This window comes from Cibotium barometz, chromosome 44, assembly GCF_041138505.1.
Source record: "Cibotium barometz isolate CiBa-2024 chromosome 44, ASM4113850v1, whole genome shotgun sequence".
Taxonomy (NCBI): Eukaryota; Viridiplantae; Streptophyta; class Polypodiopsida; order Cyatheales; family Cibotiaceae; genus Cibotium; species Cibotium barometz.
Genome location: NC_141089.1, coordinates 20,793,380 through 20,804,153, shown reverse-complemented (window position 1 = coordinate 20,804,153; position 10,774 = coordinate 20,793,380). Strand labels below are relative to the sequence as shown.

Genomic DNA, 10,774 nt, shown 5'->3' with positions numbered 1-10,774 from the left:
CTAGGGGAGCCAGGTGGAGAGAGAAGATTCCCCTTAGTAGAATAAGCTTTCACAGGGGACATCATCATCATCTCATACTTCCTCTGCATAAAGAGAATGAAAGATCAGAAGATGTAACGATGATTGCTGATAAAAAATCAATTGATTTTGATAGAAAGAAAGGCACACCACAATGAGCCTCTCAAAAAAATTACTTGAAAAAAGAGCGAAGAAGACATGCCTTGGAGCAGGTGGTGTTGGAGATTTCACCCAGTGCAGTAGTAGTACCATCAGGTAGCATGCCAAGAACTGCATCTCCTCCATCCAGAAACACACGTTCATCTAGTTCTCTTCTCTGCTTAAAAGTTTCTTCGTAATCTTCGTTTAGCATCTTCAAGTGAGCGCACAGAGAGCTTTCTCCCATCAAAGCTTCAAAGTACTTCAACCTCTCTGGTATAGAAAAGGGAAGTGTCAAAACAAGAAGCATTGCCAGTAATGTAGCTTATTTGCAGGAAAAGCTCTAAGATCCTTTACACATACAGCCCACCTATTCCCACTGTTAGAGAATCTGACAACAAGCAGGGGACTACAGTTCACACACAGGCAATCATGCCCAGTCACAACCCACTCGCCGCACAATGTGGGCTGTAAGAGTAAAAGACCCTTGAGCAAAAGCAGCATTACAGCACTTTGCAACACAGCAATTGAACACCACAACTACAACAGTAGAGCAAGCAAGCAAGCTCGAGCTCACAAAATGAACCCACCTGTGTCAATGTCTGCTAGCTGTTCTGATTGGTTTGAAGGTTTTAAAACATGAGAAATGTTCAAAACTTTGCCGATCATGTCACTGGCCTTCTCCACCATCCTCTGCACATCCTCTTCTGAAGCTTCATATAATTGGCATAGAGACGCCACAATATTGACTCCAGCAGAGCTTCTTATAGCTGAAACCCACCGCATAACCATATCAATGACATGCCTAGCTGTCACCTTAAGATATTAATATTTCTCAGTTTTTTTTTTTTTGATGTGATAAGGCTATGGGTAAACTACCACAAAAAACCCACCAAACAATTCACTTTTGAATGATGAGAACTTCCTTCGATGTGCAGGCACATGCGTCATCATAATAGACTGCACACAAAGAATACCAATAAACATGTGAGTGTACAATAGTATACCAAAGAAGTACATGCACACACCTCCTATCAGTCCCGTCTCTCCCAACCCACCTTACCAGTGAGAAATCAAGTGCAAGCAACCTCCTATGCTATTCCAAAGTAAAAAGTAATGTTGGCAGAACTAGGTACAAGGACATTTCCTAGCCAAAATGTGGAAACTCTGTTTCTCCAGGGATGCCATTTCCGTTCCACTTCCCGTTTCTGTTTCTTCCCTAGAGATTTTTCCTACACGTTTTGATTTTTCTTACTTTTCCTTGTTCTCTCTTTTTAAATATGATCTATCCCAAGTTTCTTGTCTACTTCTCTCAGCATTTTTCATCATTTCTATTTACATCAACATAATGTCAAAGACGTGCCGTTGATGTTTCCTAGTTTCAAGCCGTTTCCATTGCTGAGACATCTTCTGTTTCCCATGCCGTTTCCGTTGCATGCAACTACGACCACTTCAGCATGTAGCATACCTTATCACCAAGTTAGTCATGAGGTGTCCAAGCCACTACAATCTTTCCATGGTGTGCTTCCATTGTAAAGACTTGGATGCCAAACTACACATTATTTCCCAAACCAAAGTGAAATCTTAACTCCATAAGAGTCTACTCACAAAGCTTCGAACAATCAACTCCATCATGCATAGCATAAAGGCTAAATCTTCATGAATAAGCCACCATAATGAGTTTCTATCACTTCTCCCTGGGTGCAGGGCGAACTCAGCCATGATGAAAGCTATCACTAAAGAGAACACACACACACACACACACACACACGACGTCTACACAAGCTGATATCAAGGTACATGAACACTCACCAAGATGGCAATAAGCCCATTTGTACAGGTCACCAAATCAAACTGAGTAAGTACATGTTCACGAAGTGCAAGAAAGAGCATCCAGCCAAATCGCATGTGATCACAACTGGCTAAAGTTCCACTAGCAGTGGTGTGAGAGCATGAACAGTTAGTCATGCGAGAAGACAGAAAGAAAATATTGTAATTCCGCTTGTAGTAGCTGCAACATGAACCCCATAAAAATCAAACTCCTATATATAAAGAAGAAAAAGAGACCCAGAAATTTCGTATAATTGAGGGTAACAAAAAGCACACAACATGGCATTACTTGAAGAGCACTGCCAAGTGAGTAAAATTGGCCTGTAAGTCTGTCACCTGCAAGAAACAGAAGTGAAGATCATTCTAGTTAACCTAATATAGAGGAATGCGCCCTTAAACTTGTTGACAGCAGGGGCCAAAGCCCTCGAGTAGATGTGTGCAAACCTGTCTAAGTCTGTCACGAGCACCTCCATACTCAGCTTCTAGAATAGAGTCTGTCTTTTGCAAAAATTGAGGCAGCTCCTTGAAAAAGTCCCAGATGCTGCACATGTCAATGTAGATAAGCCGCCTATTATGGAGCCTGTTATGTGGGGTGCATTGAGTTCTGAGACATACCTGACACTGGCATTGTCCAAAATATGAGAAAGTTTGCTAGTAGGTGTTTCACAGGATTCCGGAGACAATTTTAATGCACAGTAAAGGATGCACGCACTCCATAGGCGCAGCATCTGTTCCTCCTGGTAGACAAAAATTGAGCATATGTGAAATTTACTTGGATTATTTAAGTATAAAAGCCCATGAATTTGAAGGTTTAGTGGCAGATGCTTCAAAAGGCTTGTGGTTCACATGTTAATCGCATCAAAATGAGGGTTCTGTACTTCCTAAGGATACAAAAACCCCTACTGACACGAAAATAGGTAATGAAACCTTACTGTTCCTGAACCGAGAGCTCCAATGTTGGCCATCAGTAATGATCTGGTCTTCTCAAAGAGACGCATCACGTCATTCCTTATGGTGCCATCTAAACAAGTAACTGCCTGCAAACATCCAATGCAAAGGTTGACGTGTCATTCAAAGGACTGATGTGCCCCACATTTGTGTTCCAAACTTTGCTCACGTGTCTATCAGAGGACTGTTGACAGGCTGATGTGGCACCTCCCCACGACCATGATGGAATGGATTGCCCATTGTGCAGGATGGTACCATTGTCTACACCTTAAAAGGCTTTTATATGTAGGAGGAAGAGTATCAACATTGACATGCATGGAAGGCTTCCATTAACAGGTAATTTACTGGAAAAAATGCAAGACATGTGATATGCTAGACAAAGTCTTATGAGGAAGGCAAGGGCAAAGCGTTAACTGTTACCAGACCATAAGGAAGAGAGCAATGGAAAGAATTCAAAAAAAACAGAGTACAGATCGAACCTCAGAAATGGCTACAAATTGAGCTTGCATCTTGTCGGAAACCTTCGGACTGCCGTTCTCTCCGCTGTTGGACAAAGCAGACGGCTTTGTTGGCTGCGCATGGCCGTTGCAATGGCGATCTTCTGCTGCTGCACCCTGCCGGACGTTTTCTGGACTTTCTGTCTTGCAGAGGCCCCCCTCGCTCCCGTTAGCGGACGCCATTGCTGAGCTTCCCGGGAGACCAGGGTTTTTACAGAGTGAACTGGTGCACAACAAAGTGTGCCAGAAGACGGCCACAGATCGCAACCGAGCCTTCCTTGCAGACCAAATTGGCCCTTATTCAGGCAAAACCATAGATAAGCACGGGACCTTGCTTTGAAGAAAACATGCGGCAGGAAGTGGTATAGGATAACCCTGGCCAGAGAAGCTGTGCACACAGATGTAAAAGGCGTATAATTGTAGCCCGTGCTCTTGAACCACAAGCACAACTGCAACAGAGCTTCTGCACTTATCTCTGAGCAGGGGGAAGATAATCTCTGCGTAAAGAGAATGCAAAGAAGGAACCTGTGAAGGTAATGCTTCAAGGCAGAGGAAGCAGGATTCGAAATTGGAGATGATGATGGCGAAGAACAGAAGCAGAAATCTCTGCACTTGGTGAAGAAGATGATGGTGATGATGGTGGAAGGAAATGCCCTAATTGCGATCCTTTCTCTGTTCTCTGTATTTCCTCTGTTTCTGTGTCTGTGTGTGATCTCTGTCTGTGTGGAGAGAAGGGGCGGTTAGCCTCGGCTAAACAAACGATATGTAAAAGGGGGCAAAAAGGGGGGCGCGACAGAAAGGGCGCTAGCGTTACCGAGAAGCGCAGCTTATTAGCGCGGGAAAAAAAGTGCTTCGCATTACATGACGTGCGCACCCTGCCACAAGTGACAAGACAACTAATGTGAACACCCCCTAAAAATTTCCTCTTTTTTAATTTGATTTTTGTTATCAATTTATTATATTACCTTCTTTAACCCCCCCCCCCCCAAAAAAAAAACTACAAAAAATGAGCTCTCTCCATATAAATATCCATCTTCATATCCATGGGTTGCAAGAGGACTTCATTTAATCTCTTCTTAACACCTCCATGGGTTGCATAGGACTTGATTTAATCTCTTCTTATTAACAGCCTGATTTTTTAAATATGATCTGTTCTTAATAATTTTCTTTTTGTATCTATTTATTACCTGTATGAAGTAAAAAACTAATACTTAGTGCTGACTCCAATAAATGTCCATTTTGAAAGCCATGGGGTTCGCATAGGAACTTGGACGCATATGCACCATCTCATCGGCCACCCAAAACCTCTCTCTCTCTCTCTCTCTATCTCTCTCTCTCTCCCATTGGGTCTTTTGAAGACGTTTAATATAACTTTCTTGCTCTCTCTCTCTCTCTCTCTCCCCCCCCAACCCCCAAAAACCAAAAATCATATGTCTATTATGGTTTTGCCTACTTGCCAACATTTGCTCATAATGTTGATGTGCAACTCGTTAACTTTACTTGGCTCCCCCATAGCTATGACTTTTGGGAACAATCGTCGTGTGGTCAACCAATCACAAGCCATCATTGTTGTTGCAGCTCCCCATTTTTAGAACTGGAATGACCTCCCAATAGTTAATCCCTAATAGCTTATAACCATGGGGTTTAGTGCCATCATAACTGACATGTCAGAGAAACCAATCGAATCTTCTACAAGGGTTGTATGATGCACCCGACATTTCATTGTAAACCTAAGTGATGTGATGATCAGAAGACTTTTCTATATTTCAGCCCATGACCATGATGAAATGGAATGGTGATGTGTCCCACCAATTATGCATGATGTGCTCCTAGCTGAATAGGTATGCCCATATATCCATTCTCTCTAAAATGTTAACATGCCCATTTAGATTTCCTCTTTCATTTATTTAAATAAATCCCATAAAATGTGAAGTGAATATATTCATGTCTATATCGTATGATATCGAATGTTTGAAATTCTAAAATATGAACATGCCTCTCTAAGTTTTCATCTAAATTGACATTTAAATGTGATTTCTGAATATGCTTAGCTATCTATTTATTTGATAATAAATATGCACACACACGTGCTACAAGAACGCCACTTAAGTCATGAAAACATGTCATTTTTTAATCTTTTAGTACATAATAATTATAAATTTCTATGATTTGTAAATTTGTGCATTCACATGTTGGGGGGGAGGAATCTTGAGCTCATAAGCTCATCGAGAATATATGCAAACTTTACCATGAAGTAAGATGTTCTACTCAAAATTCTCAGCTCCTCTACCTGGCACGAGTTGTCTCTTTTTCACGCGTTGTCGCCATCTACTCAAGTTACATCTCTACTCGAAATTCTCAGCTCATGTGAAAAAAGACAATAAATTTTCCTCTAGCGATAAGGAACAAAGGTCAAGCCTTGGATGCTACATTGGAGGGTCATTTTGGGAAAAAAAATCAATGCATATACCAATGTTTCCAAATGGCCAAGGCCCTGATAACACTACAAGCATCCTCTATGTGATGTCGAATTCGGTGCAAGTGTTAAAATCAATCCCTTCAAAATTAAGTTTGAGTTTGCCAAAAACAAATTGATTCCCACGACGAGTGGAAAAATGAAAAAGCAATTAATTAGACGAGATCATAGCTGTTTTGAAACAAAATGCTAAGGTTATGTAAGCCAAAATAAGTTTCGTTTTTAAAAACATTTTATAATAATTATGTTAAAACTTCCAAGCGACACCAAAATTGCTTGTCATGCGCTCTCTCTCCTTGGCACGAGTTATCTCTCTTTCACGCGTTATCGCCATCTACTCAAGTTACATCTCTATCTTGCGATATTAATCAAAACAGTTTTCATCTATCTTGCGATATTAATCGAAACAATATTTTTAAAATTAATGCTATTTTCCTAACTGCCAGGCACGCTATCTTTTGCGCACACATTTCGCCATCTCTCTCTTTCTCTCTCTACTTACAGTTTCCGTCTATCTTTCACCCCCCATAAATGAAACAGTTTCCGTCTATCTTGTGATATTAATCGAAATAATTTTTTTAAGATTAATGCTATTTTCCTAACTACAGGCACGCTCTCTTTCGCGCACACATTTCGCCATCTCTCTCTTACTCTCTACTTACAGTTTTCGTCTATCTTTTTGATATTAATCGAAACATTTTGTTTGTTTGTTTATTATATTTTCTTATTTAGATGAAGAATTTGAAAGAAAAAAAAGGGCACGAGAATTTGGTAAATTCATTTCCACTCAATCGAACACAATTAAACAGTCTAATGATTCCCTCAATAATGATCATGAAGTAAAAGCAAGAGGTCGCCCTAAGAAGAAGCTTCCGGGGTGAATGAAAAAACTAAGGAGAATAAAAACATTAAGTAATTTGAGTTAAGTGTAACTATATCTATTGGAGGATGTGATGTGGATGATAAGCTATTGGTAAATTTAAAAGATTTTATAGAGAAAGAGACACTTGCAAGTACATGCTCTCTAGAGAGAGGGGGGAACACTCTTTCATCTTCACTTTCAAATGGTGATCAGAATCCTAGCACCATCTATTATTGTGGTGAATAGAAAAATAAAAAATTGACTACGGTGGGATGTAAATGGCCCAATAGGAGGAGTAATGTGTAGAGCCCTAAGGCAAAAGGGCATGCATACCTTTCATGGTATGATTGGCTATGTCATGAAAGACATGGACATACCGCATTGTCAAAATATTTCATACAACATAGATGTAGAAGATATTTCAAGGGATTTAGGAATTTGCAGTCAATCTGGAGCAGGTGAACTCAAGAATAGGGGTTGTCTAACCCATTCTAACATTTTTGATAGAGCCCTCATGTTTTGGAAGTTTCACTTGAGATATTCTCTTGGTAATTACTTCCTAGGAAAAGTGCATTAAATAATTAAAACTGAAAAATACTACCCTTCTTCGCCTTGGATAACTCCTTACTAAGGTAGAGGGATGGCAATAAACAAAATCAATGCATTATGGAAGTCCATGATCTTTCCTACACATACCGCTTACAATGACATTAAGGAGATTTTTGTAATGAGAGAGGGTGTAGGAGACTCACAACCAAGACTAGATTGGTTCACTCAGTGTTGGAAAGATTCAAATCAAATTGATGAAGTCTCAAAGTAAGTTTCTTAAAATTTATTTCCAAAAACTCTTTTGAATTAACTTTCAATTAAAAACTAAAAAAATGCAAATAGTTTCAAGAAAGGAAAGGAAAAGATTAATTTTGATGCCAACACTTCAAAGATATAAAGATAACTACATCATCATAGATGATGGACGAGGAGATTATGATTGAAGATAGCGAGGATGGCATTCCTCGCATATAATTTGGAGATGACTTCATCCCCCTATTTGAAAGACAAAACTCAAAATTTGTCATTAATTAATGTAGTCTAAGTTTTTCATGATTCAAGATGATTTTGAAAATTGTAAAACCACTAGATTTTTCTTTGCAGAAATAAAAAATATATGTGGTTCTTGTTTACTCAAATTCTTTTTCTACTAGAAGCTAGATTTTTTTAAAGCTTAGGGAGCCATTAGCAAATATGCTCCTAAAATATATGCTAGAAGGCTATATCCACAAGAGAAATATAAACATGTAGAGAGTTTTGACATGCTACTCTAAGACCAAAACACATTGTACTTAGAAACGTAAACAATCTAAGTAGAATCTTTTTATTTTTGTATATCTATGATGTAATGATTACAACTCTCTTTTTTTAATTACGATCGGCTATTTTTGTGTTGGAAGATTTGGAAGCTTAAATAAATCAAAAGTGACAAGATGCATTTACCAAATGAGAGTTTCTTTCCACTGGTCGTGTTCACCAAAACTTATGAGAGTTTATTTCCATCGGTCATGTGTTTTTATAGTGAGATGCATATATCCAAAAAGCTTGCTTAAAACTTTAAGAAGCAGCCACATGATATTGACATAAGAAAAACCTTATCATCTTATCCGAAAAAATTTTATGTCATCACCCTTAAAAACTTATGATGTGGCACCTAACACAACAATCTTTACCATATGGAGAACCCTCTACATCATAACAAGTATTTACGACATATAAACAAGACATACGCAAAAAAAAAACACTCAGCAATTGTGAGACCCCTGCCCCCTGTGCACACCGGAATCCGAGGAGCTAGCAGGCGGAAGTAGCAACCTTACGTGTAGGGCAGAGTTTCCCACTCGAGGCCTCGCCCACGAATTTTCGGTCAAGAGACTAATCCCTTAGTTACCCGAAAAAACTTCTATTGCCCAGAAAGCATAGGCAATTTCTCCAGGAGAATTATTCTAACGTAGTCAAGGGCCTTAACTTCCCTTTTTCATTCTGACCGAACCCGCAGATCACATGGCCGGGTCAAGGGAGGAACTTGCACTTGGATCATAGAGACCAACGCTTTTTTCCTCGTCAAAGAGGCACAGCCGTTGATTCTTCTCCATAGAACAAGGATTATCCGTGCTTTACTTCAACTATCGTAAGATGAACAGATTGAATTTTAATTATAGGGATCCATCAGTCCAGCCTACCAATCCCATGGGTTAGCCAATCGCCCAACCACTGTATTGATAGGATCCATTATGAAAATTTGGTTATGTTTTGTCCCGGGTACCAGGGGAAAGAGTTCACAAGCCCCCTAGTTGGCACTCATGCAAAATACAATTTAGACACACCACTTACGCACCTAATATGAAATTGCCTTTTACAGATTTAGCTGTCTTTAAAGCAGACTTAAAATGAAACCATAGTATTTCGAATCATAATCCTCCAAAATATCCAGATCCAATTTCAAACTTTTCCACTTTCCAACCATAAAATCCAATTTCAGTCATTCCGTCCTCAATGTACCTATGGCATCATCGGCAACAAGAACGCTCACCACCTGCTCACTCAAGAGCCTTTTCAATAGTTCCTAGCCCATAGTACCTAGGAGTTTAATCACATAAAAACCATATGGACTCTCAGTTGGAGATTAGCAAGATCAACCAACAAGATCCATGTAAAAGAGCCATGAGCTCATCTGTTGAAGACCAGCAAGGCCAATCAACCAGATCCATGCCTGTGTTCAGAAAACAACTCCAACTCATTTTATTCCTAGACGCACGCGTGGGTATCCTGGGCGACCCACCGAGCACCGTATGGTCAGCACCCTCTAGGTTCCTTTAGCAGGTGACCTAGCGCTTCACTCATAGGCCGCTTTCTTGGTCCCTCATCCACCGTACCGGAAGCTCACCATTTTAATCGAACCGAGGCTGGTCAAGACCTCGGTCGACCTTGCCACGCAAGACGTCCTTCATTGACTCTTCATTAGCTGTTGTAACTTTTTCACTTAGGTCCGCACGACCTCGTTCACAAGATCGTCAAAATGCTTCCCCAGCATTCTTGACATAAAACAATCTTTAAAAAAAGTAGGTTTCATCTACAAATACAGTTCCAAACAAAATTCCCATCTTTCCTCATCGTCCCACTCCACGTCATTTCTCATTATTCTATATCATTTCTCATTATCCCATATTTTCTACATTAACTCACATTCAATCACATCATTCCTATATCAACTCACATCCATTCACACTATTCCTACAACCACTCACATCCATTCTCATCCATTCACATCATTCCTACATCCATTCACACCATTCCTACATTTACTCACATCCATTCTCATCCATTCACATTATTCTTACATCATTCCTACATCCATTCACATCCATTCACATCATTCCTACATCCACTCACATCTATTCTCATTCATTCACTTCATTCTTACATCCATTCACACCATTCCTACATCCACTCACATCCATTCTCGTCCATTCACATCATTCCTACATCCATTCACATCATTTCTACATCCACTCACATCCATTCTCATTTATTCACTTCATTCTTACATCCATTCACACTATTCCTACATCTACTCACATCCATTCTCATCCATTTACATCATTCTTACATCATTCCTACATCCATTCACATCATTTCTACATCCACTCACATCCATTCTCATCCATTCATATCATTCCTACATTCATTCACATCCGTTCTCATCATTCCTACATTCTGTTAAAATACAAGCAAAGTGATGAGCTATGGTGGATCAAATGCAAGAATCAACATCATTAACAAAGAGATTAGATAATGATTAAGATAAGATTAGTGAGCAATTAACTGCTGATAGCTTAATGTAGGCATGGATACTTAAAAACCAGCAAATTCTCATTAGGCCAATACCTCAATTTATAGAGTTTACATCCACAAGATGCCAAGCATCTAATCCCACTGAGCTCTCTCCACCTCTTC

The 10,774-nt window shown here is 39.6% G+C and overlaps 1 protein-coding gene across 1 annotated transcript in view; it reads right to left on the bottom strand.

Annotated features, from left to right (window-relative positions):
• Nucleotides 1–4,244, bottom strand: part of LOC147613058 (retinoblastoma-related protein-like) — a 25,087-nt gene extending 20,843 nt beyond the window's left edge. Inside the window, exons 1-10 of the mRNA XM_086782354.1 lie at nucleotides 3,414–4,244; nucleotides 2,919–3,023; nucleotides 2,602–2,723; nucleotides 2,431–2,527; nucleotides 2,276–2,322; nucleotides 1,969–2,167; nucleotides 1,050–1,116; nucleotides 747–926; nucleotides 221–429; nucleotides 1–83 (exon numbers count right to left, since the gene is read on the bottom strand). The exon at nucleotides 1–83 is cut by the window's left edge and continues 782 nt beyond it. Of these exons, the coding sequence (XP_086638480.1) occupies nucleotides 1–83; nucleotides 221–429; nucleotides 747–926; nucleotides 1,050–1,116; nucleotides 1,969–2,167; nucleotides 2,276–2,322; nucleotides 2,431–2,527; nucleotides 2,602–2,723; nucleotides 2,919–3,023; nucleotides 3,414–3,614 (1,310 nt within the window). The 5' untranslated portion in view covers nucleotides 3,615–4,244. The remainder of the gene's footprint in view (nucleotides 84–220; nucleotides 430–746; nucleotides 927–1,049; nucleotides 1,117–1,968; nucleotides 2,168–2,275; nucleotides 2,323–2,430; nucleotides 2,528–2,601; nucleotides 2,724–2,918; nucleotides 3,024–3,413) is intronic.
• Nucleotides 4,245–10,774: the final 6,530 nt, after the last annotated feature.